The following is a 20,396-nucleotide window of genomic DNA, read 5'->3' on the forward strand; positions in this document are numbered from 1 at the left end:
CTTTTCGTGTTTATCTGAAATTTTCCAATACTGCTATGTAAAAGGCATATTTTCATCGTTGCTTTGAAAGTATTTTTTATATGTAATAACTAGATTTCTACCGAGTCGGTAACATCGTATTGCTGAAGATATTGGTAATGGCGCTTACATATAGCCAGTATAATATTTACTATTTTACAAAAGTTCACAAAGATTTCTAACGTGTGTTTGAAAATAATTAATTTGCAGCTCTGCTATTATATGGATGTTTGATTCTGACATTTTCATTTTGTCATAATGTTAATATTTATGGTCATTTGCCAAAAAATACTTTTATATCTCTTTGAATCCAAACATGACCTAAAACTAATATATGGTTCTAATATACATTTATATAACCAATAAAATTGTATTCTCATGTTTACAAGAATCATGTGTTTATCTATATATATATAAAAGAGAACGTACAAAATCCTTTGTCCGCTCATCACGCTAATACGGCTGAACCAATTTCTTTCATTTTTGGGGGGTTATTAGGATTTGGACCCTAGATGGTTTTTATCATATCACTTTAATTTTTAATTACCAGTGTCTTGAGATAATTGACCATTCAAGTGTCCATAACGTACAAATCCTTTGTTATTAGTTCATCACAGGTAAAAATAAACGTATTTATATGCAACCCGCATGACCGTGTCACTCGGCGGGTTAACATAAATGACAGGCGATATACAGCGGAAAATAGCTTGAATCTTCTGTTTAAAATTTTTTAATTGATTTGCTTATTTTTACAGACACTTTTACAATATGCCAGCACCGGGATGACCGCAGCGAAGCGGGGCGGGTTAACATAAATGACAGGCGATATAATGTTAAGATTTACTGCAATCTTCTATGGTTTTTATCATATCACTTGAAAGCGAAAAAGTAAAAATTATCTAAGTAACAAAGTTTATTGCGTTCCGGGGTGACCGCAGCGAAGCGGGGTGAACGCTGCTAGTATTTAATAACACGTAAAAAACAGCTACAAGTTTTGAAAAAAGATAGGCTACTTTATATGAAACGAGTTAATTAATTTTGAAAAGTGTTCAAGTTTTATTCATAAATGTAAGATTTATGTTTTTATTTAATTAAAGTACTCATATTACCTCCGTGGTTAAAACGATAACTAGTGAATTTGATTTCGAGTCCTATTATGTGGAGTATACTTTTTCTTCCTTAATAAAAGCTTAAGTATTCTTGGCTTTTAGACTACAGACTCTTGAATAATAAAAGCTCTTGTTCATTCGTACATAGGTTCTCTAGAGTGTATTTACTTGAAACCATTTCTCTTGATAATAAAATATGTAACATATCACAAAACTACAAACCTCAACCTTAAGAAGTAATTAGAACGAGGAGGGATCAGAAAGTTTCCAATCTAGTTCCGTAACTTCCCAGCATGTAAAGATTTAAAAATTTAAATGAGAGTAGAGAGATGGAACCCTGTTTGGGTTGCCAAATTTGTAAAAATTTAAGAAATTTAAAATAGAAAGATAAAAAGATGATAGTTGTTGTTCGAGCGACAAATTTGTAAAAATAGAAATAAAATAAATTTAAAAAATCATTTGAGTGGGGTCTTGGGTTCGTTTTCCGGGTGTCACCATTGCTATCATGTGCACCACCGTTAAAGTCTCCCTTCTCTGAATTAACTGGTTTATGACTCGATAGAGACTGATTTCACGGTTTGGAAAATCCTATCTCCCCGCGGTATCCCAGGGCTTTAGGGAAATAAGATCCCCTAAACCGAGAGCAAACGAAAATTTATTTTATTCGCACCTGTATCCATGTATCCACATGCTGTAATACTGAAAAAGAATCTTGCTCTAATTTCTAGTTTGTAGGGACGAACTAGACTGATTTTTACTTTCCATGAAAATTGAATAATAATAATAATAATAATAATAATAATAATAATAATAATAATAATAATAATAATAATAATAATAATAATAATAATAATACAAGAAATAAACAAACATCTTGAATTTAAACTTTTGATTGAAAGATCATGAAAATCAGTTCAATTCAGTCCATGGTAGACAGAATTAGAAAATTGCCTATATTGCCTTAATAGTTTAGCCTAACAGACTCAAAAAAGAAGTGTTATCGTTGAGGTTAGGGATACAATTTCTTTATGAAAGAAAAAGTTCACGAATTTAGGTTAACAAAATAATAAAAGCTTTAATGAGTAAAAAACAAACAAAAATGTTTAGGTAAAAAAAAATTAAAAATCGAGTATGATGAAAATTAACACTGCATTTGGAATATTGTGATAACAAATGTGAAAAATAAGGCAGAAGGCCTTAGCACCAAAATTAATTTAAGTGAATTACATCTGTTTTCTTTCTTGACCTCCAGCTTGAATGACTTATTACCAGTAACTTGACATACATAAACAAACTAGTGAGATCGATATACATAAACAGTCATATCTGAAATTTACGATTGATTATCCTTTCATAACGAGTACAATACAAGCTGGTTAATTTAAGACCTTACATTCGAGAATACTTATTTACGTAACATTGCATAATAAAAGATTAGCGTTGATCAGCTGATACTTTATGACTAATTATATTCCTAAAATTATGAATTTAAGATTTGTATAGTGTGATGGAACCTGAATCTAATTACCTACGATTTAAGTTAAGTAAAATTAATATATATTCCAGAATAAGTTGGAATACATTGAAATAACAATATCGAAAAAAGTTGAAATAGGTCGAAATAAGTTGGACTAAGTCATGACTTTGATTTAGAATTTAGTGAGAAATTTGAGAGAAAAGCAGAATAAGTTAAAGAAAATGAGTAAGCCTAAGCCTGACTTCTAATTGTTCTTAGTTATCACTGAGAATTGGAGATAATTACACCTGATATTAAATTTGATATTATCATAAACAATAAGAATACCTCATACATAATATCAATGTGATTAATATTGTGATTTTGCCATGCATAACACATATATACACACATATTAGCGAATATAGCAAAATATAAAGACACAAATATACACAGATAAATCATCAATATAAGCATGCATACATACACAGAATACAATTTATACTAGAATATTCATAATAAATGCAAAGAGGTCTTTTGAAAGAAATTTTTAGACAAATGTATCTATTTTTCATGTTTTTTTTTTCATATTAAAACCGTAACGTACGCATATAACCGTAGGTTGTCGTCATTAGTGTGATCTATGCGCATAGACTTCTGATCGCTCTATTGGTGGGAGGATCAGAATCATTCATTACATGCGGCTTTGCTTAGCCTACTTCATGGTTATTGCCAATATATACTTTTCATGATAGAATCTAACAGCTGTTCCGTTCTTAATAACGGATTCCGTATCTCTAACAAAAATGACTAATCGTGAGATTATTCGCGTTTTCTGATTACTAATTAACATTTAAGCTCTCTACGTCGAATACTTTCATTGAGACATGATACAGACTTTTTATAAAGCTCCTATTACCATATTGATTGAAATGAATTTACTCAGTTACCAACTCCTTTGTAAATGACTTTACAGACATTATAATTCCATACAATTTAAACAATACACTGATTATACTTTTAAAAAATATCAAGCTTTGTTTTTAATTATCTTACATTAACAAGAGTGCCTGTCAATGGCTTAGACGTATTTTCACTGCATACGAATTTAAACATTCTAGTTTGAATACTTAATAGTCATATTTTATCAAGAATTGCACAATTCGAGCCACTAAAAAGTCTACATATATTTTGTTTACATTTACTTTATCTCTTTTTATCCGGAATTATGCTTCATAAGTGACAAAAACAAAAAGTATAGGAATTAATATATCTTGAATGAGGATGATGCGGTCACTAATATCACATACTACATAAGTAAAATTGGCAAAGTGTCTCTACAGTTCAATGTAGGCCGACTTTAAGGTTTAAAAAAATTCTAATCGTTGATAGCTAAAGTTCGAATTATAATGTCTATTCTCAATGCGATGGAATTATGCTTGGAAGTCTAAACTATTTCCGGACTTTAATTTTGGTACAGAGGACGTCTTGCATTCTTATTTAATGCTGAGAATTTTCCTTTTACTATAAATAAATAGTTTAGATGGATCCTAGCTTTCGTTGTCACCACTGCGCTGACCACTTTCGTTGTTGCCACGGCGCTGACCACACATACAGAGGTCCTTACGTCTCCTCTTTCCATGCCTGCGCGACGAATGTCTTGGGTCCTGAGTTTTGTCCTCAGACTCCTGGGCCTTACTCCTAAACTGCTAGGTGCGACGCGCTTTGGTCTGTCGATGTCCATCGAAAGAAGCACTGTTCCGTTGATTCATCTCTCCAACAATTCACTTTTCTGCACTAAAAATTCCAATTATTACACTGTACCATCACTCTTTGTGTCGTGAGTGTTGTGTCGCACGGACTAATTATATTAAATGTTTTTATGAAGTGTTCATGACAATTCAAACTACTTTCGTATTGTTAGGGCTAATCTAACTGCTGTTTGAAAGTGTGTAGGCACCGTTCAAGTTTGTTTTCACGTCTAGTTAGTAATCGTAGCGTTTTAGCGAAATCAGTTTACTAACGCTCGCTGTGCAAGATTTTTCATAAATGTATGTGTAACAACTATATCACTCACACAAAATGTCTGTAAACGTTTACGTGATTTCGGAATTTCGAAGTTTTTCTTAGTTGCAGAAAATCTAAGTATAAATGCCTATACTTTAGTGTTGTTGAATGATCGTCCACCGGGCTACTTGTTAAATTAGCCTCGCATACTGTTTCTTAATTAATGTGTGAATTAGTGTAGTGTGTGTGTGTGTGTGTGTGTGTGTGTGTGTGTGTGTGTGTGTGTGTGTGTGTGTGTGTGTTCCGGGTATTATAAATGTTTTTGAACGCACTTGTTCCCGGTTTCTTGACTATGACTGACTGACTTCGAATTTTGAATTCTCAACTCTCGATTGTTTAAGACACGGCTCTAACTGCGTTTTTTGCCAGAGGGCTAGGATCAAAATGTATAGGATTGCACTAGGACAGAATTTGCTACAAGACTTGACTAATATGTAATCACAATTCAATTACCCATGACTCCGGGAGACAGTTGATCAACTTCGGGGAGCAAAACTTTCGGAAGTATGGATGAAAGAAACCTGACTGGATATGGCAAAATATCGGGGCAGAAATGCGAAAAGAAAGAAACTATTATAGATACGGCAAATAGATGAGATACAGGGGCAGACTAGCAATCATAGAGCCCACTCTGCTGGACTAAAATGAGGAACCATTGTATTAATATGTTAAAATGTATTTGACATTGTTTACATGCTATATCAAATATAAGTTTATTCAGTAACCTATAAATAGTATCACATATATTAATATAAAAGCAAGAGATTAATTATAGAAGTTTGCAAAAAGTTTTAAAATGAGCGTTTTCAAACTAATATTATTATTTTTAACAGTGGAATTGGTGCTTTTAGTTACATATGTTCTGAATTTAAACACCCTTTTCTAAGCAAAGCATTCACATATTTTAAAAAGCCCAAAGATAGTCTCATTAGTGCACATTTTCGCTAAGTAAAACTTAATTTAAACTCAAATTTGAAATAAGAATAAATAAAATACTTCAATAAGAGTTTATGTTTCTTTCCTCATAAATCAGGTCTTATTTCAAATAGATTAAAATTTATTTCTAAATTACACACATATATGCCAATCAGAAATCTAATCTAATATTTTTATGTGACTAGCAATTGAGCATGAATTTCATTAATGTTACTTTTGTGTTTCTTTTGTTTTCAATACATAAGTAACGCATTGCTTCAAATATCTACTTAATTCTTTGAAGCTGGATACAAGATCATTGTTTATTTTGTCGTAATCAATCGTACATGATCTCTCTATGTGTAAAGGTAGTATAAAGGGTGTGTAGGGGAGGAAAAATGAAAGGAAACTCCACCTACACACAAGCCGTCAGAAGGACGAAAGTGGGGGATTTAGCTCGTAATACAGGTACTGGATTTGGACGGCTGTCCTTTGAAGTAAAAGATCATTGGGGATATCAGAGTAATTTACGAAGAATTTCTATGAAAAGAAGAGAGACAGGGTTTGGGATAGGATTGTCAGTTAGGAAAGGTGTACCTTCATTATGACGTCCGGGTGTGCGTTGGTTCCTCACTGGTCTCCTGGTATCTCGCTCACTCTCTATGGATCTGGTCCTGGACTACTGGCGGGATATCGCGGGTGTCCGCCAGTTCGTAGAAGGAGTCCGAAACTGACTTCAACTCCGAACCGTTACTCCCGGTTTCAAATCCGTACTGCTACTCCTCGAGACGGAAGTAACCGGGGCTATTTAAGGAGAGCTCCCAGGCTCGGCAACTATTCTCGTTGAAATAAAAAGCGAGTCCCAGACGTCATAGGAGGTGTGGTTTTAGGTGTTGGGAGGAGTCAGGAAGGTGTCTCTCCTAACTTTATTACAAGATAAAGAAAACAATTACAATAAACACATAATATCCATAAAATGCTGATGTAGCAAAACATCAATCAGTTGGCTGCAGACAGTTCTGAGTGCAAGTTCATTACACACATATTTCTTGTTAGAAATTATACTCGTCTCTGTCTTTCTTAGAAATACACTGAAACTCCAATAAACACACATAAAATTAACAGAAACATGTCGCCAACATCATTGTCCGCATAAATCAATGAATCATTAATAACAGTTTTTGTGAACCCATGCAAAGACACACTGATTCCTTTACAGTAGGAAGTTCTCGAACAAACTTGTCTAAACGAAGAACGTAAGGATTTTTTTATCACTTTCATAATGGACAAAATTCGTTCACAAGCTACTTGGATACGCGAAAGAGATAAAACATGCCTATGCTTTATACAAAGATGGATTTAATCGATCATATAGATGTCATTCGTAAAGTAGGTGCAGTGCACAAGCTAGACAAACTTTACACTGTTTTCACCTTTACGTTTCCATTCATATTCCTCAATATCACTATCTTCCTCTTCTTCGCTTTCTTCTTTTTCACTTCTATGATCATATTGATCGCTATCAGCTTCTTACTTCTAATATCCTGTTTTTTACATTTTTGGATGATTATAATCTCTATAATGATGAGCAAATTAGAGCAGTTCCTTTCGAATTCATTCTCTTTCATATTTATATTAATTAGCTAGAGTATTGAAAGCACAATCAGATAGTTCTTCTAGCATTCCATTAAACCTACAAATTTATTTTTGTTTAAATTACATTTTAAACCACCTCAACACACTCATTACAGATATTTCATACAGATAGTTATCATGAAAACACTTGCAAAAAGTACTTACCAGGTTAGTATGGCGTTAGACCACTTTTCGCCCTCAGAAGAGCTCTGATGCAACGCGGAATGAAATCATAGAGATCGTGAATTGTAGCAAGTGGAATATTACCACTCCGCGTGTAGTGCATCACTCAGATCTATCAGGTAGAATATACGTGAAAATCTACTCTACATTAGTGTCTCCAAAACGGACAACGGATGATAAATTAGGCCTAAGTACAGGTCCGGGGATTAGGTAGACCAGGGGAATTGCTCAATTTCATCCCAATGTTCCTCAAACTACACTACAACTATTTCATCTGTGTTGATAGGCGCATTGTCATTCTAAAACATTGCGTCATTGCCCGAAAACAATGCCTAGACCATAAGATGCACAAAGTCTCCTAAAATAATGACGTATTCACGAGCAGTGTTATGGCCGGTAAATACACTGTATCAGTACAGAACCCACTGAAAACCAGGATATTGCGGCCTACAGTATTGCAGAGCCGAGTTGTTTCTTGGTTAGGTGGAGATACTGCCAATCACACCCTTACTTTTACTCTGTTACACAGGGGCCGTGGTTTAAAATGAAGCGAACCATTACTCATCCGACCATATTACACGTTCCCAGTCATCATCGGTCCATATTGCATGTTCCCGGCACAATTGATTTACCTCCAGAGGTCGTTACCATAGCACTAAGCATTATACTAATTAGCAAAATATCATTTCGTATGGAGTCTGAAGTAAATTGGGTCTATACTGTAGTCTGTTGGAGTATATATGTGGGTTTATATATGAAATTGCTGTAAATGATATTATGAGCTTGACGTATATTGATAACCACCTATGTGATTGGTTACAGGACTTATCTAGGCACTTTTTTGTAGAAATAAAAACTATTGAAGAAAATAAAATTTTCAATTCTTTGTACTTTGTTCCTTATTTGATAGAAATATGTTATTTCATGGTCATAATATTTGATACTAAGGCATTTCCAATGTGCTTCCATACGTCCGTCGAACTTGCGTTATTGCGGTTGTAGAAGCCTTTGGATATTTACGGATGTTTGTAATTGTAGCGTCCTTAGTTGAGGACACTGATTAACAAATGTGAATATATGTATATTGGTATAATTTTTCTTACATTCTTGTATTGTCAATGTGATATACTGTAATCTAATCTTTACGTTTTTCCATAGATTTTCTGAAGTAAAGTATGTAATGTATGTTCTTTTTCTTACAGAATTGCCCTCAGGATAGAAAGAACACAGGTAAGATATTAGAAATTAAGCAATATTAAAATTATGTTCGTACGTTTTCTTGAAGAACGAGAAGTTATTTTATTCTTTATCTAATGGTTTAAACTTTTAAAATAGTAGATCATCCAAAACAAAAATTCAGGTTGAAAGAATTTAGGGAAAACGGGTTTAATGAACATCAGTGGGAAATGGGAATCACTAAAGATTTACAGGAACCACACCGTGTGTATACACGCAGACTTTTCTGATATTTGCCCTATCTGGCAATAATAACATCAAATAATAAAGATAACGATGGTGTTCTGACAGTCAATAGAGGAATGTTAAGGAAGACCAGCTAAAATAATCGGCGTTGCACGGGAATATTTGTACGCAAAATATATTTGAAAATAAACAACTGAGTAGGATCAATAACAAAGAGCAACGTCTCAGGCACTATCCATACCAATCCCAGGGCCAGTGGGACTATCACTATTAATCTCAGTGACTCCGAGGATTATAGATTCGACAGTAATATTGGTCGTTTTCTATTAATTTTACATGTTATCCGCTTCTCACCCCTAGAGGTGTCATATATATATGTCAAATTGTAAGTCATGTATATATATATATCAACTTGTTTCTCTTCTTAACATGAGAAATTCGTGAAATATTCTGTTTTGTTTTTTGTTTGTTTACATAAATTTTAAATAATCTCTGGAAGTCCCTTTTTCCCCTTAGGATACGAACCGGAAAGTTCTATATAGTCTACAATCTCTTCCAAGCTATTGTCTCTTTGATAAAATTACTTTGTCAAGTCAACAGTGTGGATGTGTATACTGAACAAATAAAATACATTTTTGTACAACTACGTGTAGGATAGTTATTTTCTCAACAGTGTATTACATATTTCTAGGTTTTTTTAATTAAGTTTCATCTAGCAATTTTATTCTTTCGCATTTTTAGTTGTAGATTTTTTACATTCTGCTTGACTTTCGATGAAATGTTAGTCGTTATTCTCGTTTTTTTACGCACAAAATCCTTTTCTGGAAGTCTCTGTTTCGGATAGTGGAAATTACAAAGATCATAAGGATAAAAGGATCAAGAATGAAAATATTTTTAAATGAAAACATTTTTAAGAATTAAAATGAGATAAACGGCTTTATTTGTTTTAATAATATTAACTTTATCTATTATATTACTGTGAATGATAATCTTTGTAGTTAAAAAGAAACTCTTTGTTTTATCTTTATTCATCATGTTCCTATTATATGATTATTAATGATGCAATTATCCCTAGGTGAAGGAAATGGAAACTAATGTTATATTTCTTTCAATGTAGTTATCTTTTGCTAAATTTGAATTATATCTTACTCGTATATAAGATAAAACAAGGTTCCTAGAATAGTATAAAATAGCTATATTAAATTTGAAAAAGTTTATATTTGATATAAGACTTTCGTCCTTTCGTTAAGCGATGCCCATTACCCTTGTCTCCTCAATGATAAATTATTTGCCTGTTTTTATGATATTGATCAACAGATACACAAGAAAAGTCTGCAAAAGACTGTGATTGAAGTCATTGAGTAGTATTCTGTTCTTTTAATATCGGCAAATTTATTAAATGCGTTAGTTTTAAGGGAGTTGAAAAGATATTAGTTTTAAGATATACAGTATTCATGACAGAACTAAAAAAAAATGAATTCTTCGAATGTGAAAAGTAAGTTGTTTTAGCATTAATTTGATGGGATTATACTATGAAATATTACGGGTTTCGTCATATTTTTCTCGGTATTGAGTTACACTAAGAATTTACCAAAGACTTTAACATATCACCATATATTCCATAATGGTATTATCGAAATGAATTTATCGTGTTTAGAAAACTATAGTGCATGTTTCTCATGTAGTAGTAGGTGATAACTTTGATGTAAGAAGCCAAACAAAATCAATTTCATAAACAACCACCTTTTCACTACTGTATATTTGTGAATTCTTAATTTTTATACTTTATTGAAATCAAATATTTTTAGATGTATTTCTGTTAATGGTCTAATAAAGACTAACCTGTTGTTAGATCTTTTAGTCATGCCGGCAATATTACCAAAGGTGAGTGTTTAGCAAGTTGATTTTATCTGTGTTTTTAGTTTGATATTTTCGTTGTAGACCGATATCTGTGAAATATTAACAACACTTTTGTACATATTCTGAATCTAACAGCATATTTATTATAAGAATAAATTACGTGCAAAGTTGAATCATTAAGATTTACAACATCGTTGAAATTGAATTACAACAAGAATTTCAGGAATGATCTAAAAAAAATGGATCAAAAGATTGCGATCTTGGTCAAAAATTTTAGGAATGATCAAAAAATGCATCAAAAGATTGAAATATTGGCCAATAATTAGTTTTTGGATCAGGAGCCACAATTTTTTTGAACGGCCCCTAAATCGAGTTTTCGTATATTTTATGGAATAAGCACATCATGCTGAGTTAAGTTATAGTTTGGGTTTGGCTACACTATATGTCATTCTCCATATATAAGGCCTACAAGGAAAATATTTGACTGAAATATATTGGATCTTTTGATTCAAAAATAAATTTAAAGAAATTCATATTATTAATACGAAATTGAGTTAGACTTATATTACGTACGAGATTACGTAGTGTTAGTTTCATATCACTATGTTTCACTTTAATCGATTAAATTATTCATGTACCAAACTCTTAAATATTTTCAAATCAACTATTATTATGCTTTTAGCTAAAAAGGCTCTTTCTATTATTTCAGATGATGCAAAGTGCAAGAAATTATTTGCGCGGCTTGAGAAGAATTGTAGAAAGTAAGAAAGGAAACATACGTTTTAACATATCACCACTACTCACAAATATGTAGAAGCTCATTTTCATATATGGAAAGTTTTCATTAGTTAAATAATGATATATATTTACTTATTATTAACGATTATAACATTTGTTAATATATTTTTGTAATTGTTAACCGAGTTCTTAATAACTTGTTCAAAATATTCACATGGGTTGTACAAGCTAAGATATTTGTTAAAGTATAACTAAAATGAAATAAAAGGAAAGTTAAAAAATTATATTGTTTCTTTATAAATTATTACCACACAGCTGTAATAATAATTACACATTTAGAACACAAGTATGTACAGATAATTGAAAAGTGCCACACCGCATATTTTCTATGCAACCTATTCCAGAATAAAACACTCTTTTTTTTATGTCGTGGAAACAAAATATATCATTGAATATATCTTGAATATATGTCTTGAATATATCATTGAAACAATCTTCAATTCAATTAACTGTAATAGTTAAACCATGCATAAAAAAGTAATCTCCTAAATCACTCCATAATAATAAAGGATGGGCACAAAGTTGCTTCCCCAAAACAAATATACTTCACAATTGGAGAAAGCAACTTTGTACCCACTCTGTATATATGGTGCAAAGTGATTTAAAGATTTTCAAAATTGTATCGCAAAAGACTGGTGAGTTACTTTGATAGAATTATGAATTGATATTTTAAATTGGAAATTATGTTGTGTATTGTTTATTTTATAAAAATCAGAAAAATTAAACTTAAATCAAATGGAAAGTTACGTATGTTAAGCTTTCAAAACATCTAAATACTTGGAATATTATTTTGATTGAGAAATATATGTATTTTGCGTATGCAAGAAATCTCTTCACTCACTAAGAGTAATTTTAGTGAACATAACATCACTTAGAGTCCGCTGAATTGCTAAAGTTAGTTCACAAAATTGTAATAAACTGTGGAACACACTTTGCGAAACGCTGACGTATTAGCTACACACAGAGAGAAGGTAAATTCAGTGTAAGTCAAACATTAATACAGGGTGTCCAATGTACAATGATACCCGGAGTTTGGGATAGTAGAATTTTTGAACCTCAAGCGAAACACAAATAATGATTATACCAAAATGAAGCTTTGTTCATGTATATATTTTTAAACTAGGAAGCAACGATTGAAGTACACTAGGAACAACACAGTGTTGCCAGATGTAACAGAAAGTGTTTTTTTTTTTTTTTTTTTTTTTTGCAAAGCATGTAAATTGACTCATAACTCATACGTATGGATATTCTGTCATTAATTTTTAGTTTGTTTAGTTGGACTAGCTTCGAAACTATGGAGCAAAAAAAAGCTTTTTTAAAAATTTCACCCGATAACTATTCGAGGCCTCTGTAAGGGAGAACTAGGAAAATCGTAGTTTTCATAAATTAAGACTCTAAATTGACAACCCTGTTGATGTTTCAGTGCATCAAAATGTGTTAAGGATCTGTCTACATTATGCAATTCCTGAAAATAACGAAAAAGAAACTTTGAAATTATTATAATAAAACTTTTACTTACATGCACCCGGCAACACTGTTGTTCATTTTGATGGGGCTACTTACAGCAAGAGGTATACAAGAACAATTCTCGAACTATTCAAGACCTGGAAACGAACATTCGTAGTGACATTGAGAACATTACCACTTCTACTCTTCGTAAAGTTGCTGCCAACATGGTAAAACGTGTGAACCAGTGTTTGAATCAAAACAGGGGACACTTCCAGTAGTATCTGCTATAGAGCTGCTAACTCATTTCTGACAGTAGCAGTATTGCCAGGTGCATGTAAGTAAAAGTTTTATCATGATAATTTCAAAGTTTCTTCTTCATTGTTTTCAGGAATTGCATAATGTAAACAGAACCTTAACACGGTTTTTGATGCACTGAAACATCAGCAGGGTTGCCAATTGAGAGTGTTAATTTATGAAAACTACGATTTCCCTAATTCCCCCTTACAGAGCCCTCATCCGATTAGTTATCTGTGGAAATGAAAAACTTTTTTTTTTTTTTTTTTTGTTTCATAGTTTCCAAGCTACTTCAACTAAACAAATTGAAAATTAACGACAGAACATCCATACGATACGTATGAGTTACGAGTCAATTTACATGATTTGTAAAAAAAAAAAAAAAAAAAAAACACCTTTGGTTACATCTGGCAACATTGTCTGGTTCCTAGTGTACTTCAATCGTTACTTCATAGTTCAAAAATATATACATCAACAAAGCTTCATTTTGGTATAACCATTATTTGTGTATCGCTTGAGGTTCAAAAATTCTACTATCCCAAACTCCGGGTTGCATTCAGGCCCGTGCTGGCCCACCGGGACACCGGGACATGTCCCGTGTAGCGGATGAAGTTTTACCTTCCATTCGTTGAGGATCTCCGGATGGCTGTTCAGATAGTAGGTCGAGTGCTTGTAGCTGGTTCTTCTCGAGGAGTTCGATCAGTAACGAAGGAACACAAATAATCATCATCGGTGAAAGTACTAGGGTCCAATGGGAAAATTCCTGTTGATTAAAATCCATTAGTTATATTACTAGTACTAAATGCTCTGTTATACACTTTCCCTACAATCTCTGCAATTCGATAAACATCAAATGCCAGGATTGTACCTTTGAATAGTATTATTTATTGTTCAAAGTTACACGATGCATTAATGCTCATAGATACAAGAGGGTCACCATTACGCAAAAAACAAAGTTCTCCATTAGCTTAAATATTACACAGTAGTTTAAACTAAACATAGTGCTGTACTCACCATTGGTTCTATCCTAAGGTTGGACAAATAAATATCACAAGTTTCGAAAACCGAAGAGCCCAGAACTCAAAATGTAACTACAAAAATCTTTCGTTTCGGGGACGAAAAAATTAAAACGAACACTACTCGGCATAAGTCAGTAAACAACTAAAAATCGCGTTTGTAGTGCCCTTTCTCCCTTCCTCTTTCAAACGAATTTTAATGACTGCACCTAGATAGCTCTGAATTCGAGGAAAGTATAGGTGTTCAAAGATACAAACACATTCCCCTAACATTAAGTAATTCTCAAGTATCATAATTTTATACTACATTATTTTGAAGTAAATTATCGTTACACATATATTTTATGGAAACTAACAATTCCTATCTGTACTTCCGACGAACATCACCTTAGTGATCTAAGCCGATTCGATTACATTTGGCAAGTAGATTTTAGATGTGAAATAAAAGAATACGTGTTTTATTATTATTTTCTAGTTCTTAGGGAGAAACTCCCTCTCAAACATGGGAAATGAATGTCAAGAGCGTAGAAAGAAATAGTCCGAAGTGAATGAAAATGCTTACAGGGACAATAGACGTGAAATAAGGGAATACGTTTCGTATTTTCCTTGACTAAATGGTTAGATGGGGCAGAGGCTTCTCTAAACTTACGACCACAAAATGTCGAAATTAGAAATGAAAATAGTTCAGAAATACCTAAGGTACATGCTAGGTTGTAAGAAATTGTCCTGATTCAGTACGCATAAAATAAATGAATACGTGTTTTTTTTTTATGCAAAAACTGCTCATGGAGCAGAACCTCTGCCCAAAAGCTTGAAAGTCGACGTCAAAACAGCAGGAAGAAGTAGACCAAAGAGATTAAAATGGCGCACAGATATCATCATCATCATAGGTATTCTACCATTATTATCTGGTCACTTGCTGCAACTGAGGAAGTTTCACGCTCCATGGTCTTCAGCTAACCTTTACTTCACGTATGATTTTTTTTTTTTTTTTTTTTTTTGATACTGTCATCAACTGTAGCCTCATTCGCCCCATCCCTCACTTTCCTGCCACCACACCCTCTAGCACGTACCTTATGATGCAGTTCTTGCTCAGCCAATATCCTAACCAGTTTCTGTTCGTTCCTCTTTTTATATTTTAACAACACCTAATTTTTTCTTTACTCCCCTACTATTTCTAACACCTTCTCATTCGTTTTCTGTTTGCCAAAAATAATTCTCTCCATTCTTCTCCCTATCCATGTTCAGAAAGCTTCCAGTCCTTTTTAATCGCTTTTAAGAAATGTCCATATTTCTGTCCCATGCAGTACAATACTCCAGACGAAGCATTTTATGAGTCTTTTTCTCAATTCTTTACTTAAGGATCCACAAACTAGACATCCCTTAATCCTAAATGCTTCTTTCGGCACTTTTATTCTTGCTTTTATCTCATATTCGCACTTCACATCATCACTAATAATAGTATCGAAGTATCGAAAAATAATCACCTGTTTTATTTTCTCTCCTATTTCTATATTTGACACCTACCGCTTCGTTCCGATCACCATGGCTTTTGTCTTTCAAACATTTATTTTGGTCCTATATTCTTCATAGCTCTTCCTTAAATTTTCTAACATCTTATTGGTTTTCTTTTCAGATTCCGCAACAAGCGTCATATCTGCAAATCGTATACACCTAATCAGTCTACCTCTTACCGAAATACTATCTTCATTAATGTAGGCTCTTTGTTATTATCTCTTCTAGATATATATTAAATAACGTCGGCGAGAGACATCCCTGTCGAACTCCCCTTCCAATTGCACTCTCTTCTATCATTTCCTCCTCTATTCTAATACTTACTTGTTGGTTTATATATAAGTTTCTTACTAGTCCTCTTTCCATTCCAAGCCAACCTTCTTTAGAATTTCCAATTCTATTAATTAGCAATTCGCACAATCAAAACCTTTTCTGTACCAATAAACACAGCAAACACCTCTTTCCTTGTTTCTATAAACCTTTGGCCAGTTACTCTTTACATTTCTTGTGTTCTTACTTCTCCTGAGCCCAAATTGTTCCTCCTCAACTTCTTCATTTGTTCTTTCACACAACCTTGTGTTCAGTATTCAAAGGATAGTTTTTGCCTTATGCGATGTGAGATTAATATATAGATCTCCCATCCCTTTAGGTTCGATTTCTTAGCCAATGGAATCATAAGTATCTTCAGGAAATATTTTGCTCACTCCCTTGTTTCATATATTTCATTACAGAGTCGGAACAATTCATTCTTGCCCTTACCACTCATATTCTTAATAAATTCGATTGGTATCTCTCGCGGTTGTCTTTCAATTCCTAACCTCGAATAACCTTTTTCAAACTCATTGCGAAGAATATTAAATTCTTTATTATCCTCGCCTACTTCATTTTCTACTTCAACATTTAGGCCACACGATCTTTCCTTAGTCTCATATAAGTCCTCAACATATAATCTTTCCATCTTCCTAAAACTTCCCTTCTCTCGCTGATTACCTTGTCAGTCTTCTGTTCTACTGCCTTTGTAACAGCCCCTTGTTTCCTCGCAGTACAATAGATTTCACCTTCTTGAACATTTCCTTATGTTTTCTAACTAATCTATGTCCTCACATTTTCTTTTGTAAAATTGCTCCCTTGTTCTGTCAGTTTTCCTTCGTAATATTTTAATTGTCTGTACATCTTTCTGTCCTCTTCTATATTAACCTGTTTGCACACTCTCTCTTTCCTTATTTTCTGAAACATCTGTTCTGCAACTTATTGATTTTTATCCGTTTTGTGTTTCTGGTAACCTGCTACTTCTTCTGTAACCTGTCATATGCAAAGCGTAATATGCTCCCACCTTCTGTTACTACTTGCACATATGCTTTCATGGTTTGAGTGCTTTTTTTAAGTTTTCTAAAAAAAAAAAAAAAACGATTTCTTACTTCCTCGCTTTTCAACTTTTCAGTATTCAACTTCTTGTTTTCCAATTTTCTTCTGGCTACGTTTACCAGGTGAATATCCACTTCGCCCAGTCCAAGGTACTAATAAGAGAAAATGTCGTCTCCAGGAAGAATATTCGTGTTCTTCATTTTACTTCGAACCTGTAATGAACCATAACGTAGTCTATTTAATATTTTCTAGCATCTGTTGAGGATTTCCATTTATATCTTCATCTGTGTTGATTGAATCAAGAGTTTCCAATGCTTAGTGAATTATGTTTACAGAAATTGACCAGTATCTCTTTCCTTTCGTTTCTTTCGCCAGAACCATATTTGCCTGCGACACTACCTTCTTGTCCTTATTGCACAAATCCATTTAAATCTCCCATTGCAATCACACTTCCAAATAGATTCCCTGTCTATAATTTCTCTCTTCAGTTGTATGCGAAGTGGTCGGTATGTACGAGTATGCCTGCATTTCATTAGATTCTTCTATTTTCATTTAAGTCATGAGTTCGTTATCAAATTATACTTTCACTGCCTTGTCTTCTAAGCGCTTAATAGAATTGTCTCCACACCATTATGATCACTCTTATCATTACCTATAAAACTTTCTATATCCTTCGCTTCTCAATTCCCTATTACCTTCCAATCTAATCACGAACTCCTACCAAGTCTAGATTATTTTGTTTAATTCCTTTAAGATTTTCTAATTACTCTCCCTGTAACGTACGTTTTATGTTTCTATCTTAATCCTTTTGTTCTACCTGTCTTCCTTTCTTCAGCTACCTTCCCCACACAGTTACTTTCTCGTCTAATAGTTGTTCTCAAGACACCCTCCCTTCCCCTGGAGCTCCTTCGAGCAGTTAGCGTACGCACCTTTAGCGTGGGAGACCCGGGTCAAATTCCCGGCGGGAGCTCATGTGGTTCGGATTCCACGTTAATAAGTAGGTCCCGTCTTATATAGCCTCGCTGCTGAAAGGGACGTTAAACTCAAAAATAATCAACTCAACTCTACACATACCCCTTCCGGTGATCCGAATGGGAGAATATTCCACCTCCGAAACGATATTTTGGCCTGCGAAAGATCATTGTACGTATGTTCTTTTTCTGCTGTCAGCAAACTAAATATATATATATAGAATGGTGGTTTCACATTGTCTTCCACCCGGCAGTATTCCAGACATTAAAGTCACTCTGACCACACCAGGAATTAATGTCCAAATTGCTTTTCCAATGATTATGATTTCCGCGAACTTGACTACCGAAGAACTGGTGCCTTCTTCCGAGATAACCTAAGTCTGGATACTCAATTTAGATCAATTCGAAAAGGGTGGCCCTTCTGGTAATAAATTACCACTGACATAGCTCTAAATTTCACTGTAGCACACAATTTTCTCACCTCAAACATTAAAGTTTTCGTAAAGGAAGTATTTAGACGTAAAATACGGAAATGTATGTTTCGTACTTCCTTGACAAAACGGTACGGTAAGACAAAGTCCCTCTAAATTTAACGTCGAAGGAAGCCGAAGTAAGTACATTTCAACAATAAACTTTTATCTGGGCAGGAAACTTTTTTTTAAATACAGAGACGTCAATTTTGTCAATAATTATCACAAGTGAAATAGTGCAAATATATACAGGAGTTAACATGTGATACATGATTTAAAAGAGATATACGAACTACCAGCTTCACCCCAACAGTGGTGGCGAAGCGGGTAGGCCTATGAGGGGAAGTAGGTACTGTACATTACAATTACAACAGATTCTACTACTGCTATACGTACTGTATCCTAGATGTACTGTTAACTCTGAAAACACATTTTCAAGTGTAAAGTAAGGAGTTCATTTTGTAGAAGTTGGGATTTCAATGGATAACAATCTACAATGCTTGGCTAGATAATGTAGAGAAAGTAAAAACAAAGAAAAAAATCGTCCATTTTCACTATACACGTTTTTATAAATAACAGAATGCATGCATTGTGAGTAGTAATGGCAGCACTCTGCCGCGTTTTGGACTTTGACCCCGACCTTTATGACGTCATAGTTCAAAGGTCAATTCCCTTGGCCCGGGGTCAATGACCGAGGGGTACCTAGGACCACCCCCTCTAAATTTTGGCAGGGGTACCTTGGCCCACCCCTTAAATTTTGGCAGGGGTACAAGGGACCACCCCCCTTAAATTTTGGAAATTGCCAAATCTAAAAATTTGGTATGGTAGCCTAGGACCATAGTATTTACCTCTATCAGTATTGGGGGTCTATGCCGTTCCCTTTCATAGGTAAAAAATTGCCAAAAATTCAAATTTCGGGGGTTTTTGACCTAATTTATCCCCTTTGATGAGGTGTTATTATCCTATATGGTTATATGGACGTATACAGGGGTCCATTACCTTTTATAAGACATGGGTATATTAATGCACCCCTTGAAAAATTTAGGAGGGGTACCTTGGCCCACCACTTAAATTTTGGAAATTGACCAATTTAAACATTGGGTATTATAGTACAGGACCCTAATATGTATTATGATAAATTTGGGTGGTCCACCTCATTTCCTTCTAGGGTACAAAATTGCCAAAAATATAAACGTAAGCAATACGTTATACCACGTGTTTGGTTTTTGGTCGATTTTATCCCCTTTGATGAGGTGTTATTATCCTATATAGTTATATGGTCATATATAGGGGTCCATTCCCTTTCATAAGATATGGGTATATTTGTGCATCTCTTTAAAAATTTGGGAGGGGTACCTTGGCCCACCCCCTTAAATTTTGGAAATTGCCCAATTTCAACATTTGGTATTATAGTACTGGACCCTAACATGTATTATGATAAATTTGGGTGGTCCACCTCGTTCCCTTTTAGGGGTACAAAATTGCCAAAATTTTAGTACAACCACGTGTTTGGTATTTGGTACATTTTATCCTCCTTTGATGAGGTCCTATTACCTTATATGGTTATATGGTCATGTATAGAGGTCCATTATCCATCATAAGACATGGGTACATTGGTGCACCCCGGGAGGTGTACCTTGGTCCACCCCTTAAATTTTGGAAAATGCTCAATTTAAACATTTGGTATTATAGTACAGGACCTCAATATGTATCATGATAAATTTGGATGGTCCACATCGTTCCCTTTTAGGGGTACAAAAATGCCAAAATATAAACGTAAGAAATATGTTGTACCACGTGTTTGGTTTTTGGTCCATTTTATCCCCTTTGATGAGATTCTATTACCATATATG

The 20,396-nt window shown here is 33.8% G+C and overlaps 1 protein-coding gene across 1 annotated transcript in view; it reads left to right on the forward strand.

The window, feature by feature from the left end:
* LOC145667694 (uncharacterized) overlaps positions 1-11,684 on the forward strand; it is a 43,066-nt gene extending 31,382 nt beyond the window's left edge. Inside the window, exons 9-10 of the mRNA XM_081735156.1 lie at positions 8,586-8,613; positions 11,375-11,684. Of these exons, the coding sequence (XP_081591282.1) occupies positions 8,586-8,613; positions 11,375-11,430 (84 nt within the window). The 3' untranslated portion in view covers positions 11,431-11,684. The remainder of the gene's footprint in view (positions 1-8,585; positions 8,614-11,374) is intronic.
* The last annotated feature ends 8,712 nt before the right edge of the window (positions 11,685-20,396 follow it).

This window comes from Thermobia domestica, chromosome 1, assembly GCF_964235325.1.
Source record: "Thermobia domestica chromosome 1, izTheDome1.hap1.1, whole genome shotgun sequence".
Lineage (NCBI taxonomy): Eukaryota > Metazoa > Arthropoda > Insecta > Zygentoma > Lepismatidae > Thermobia > Thermobia domestica.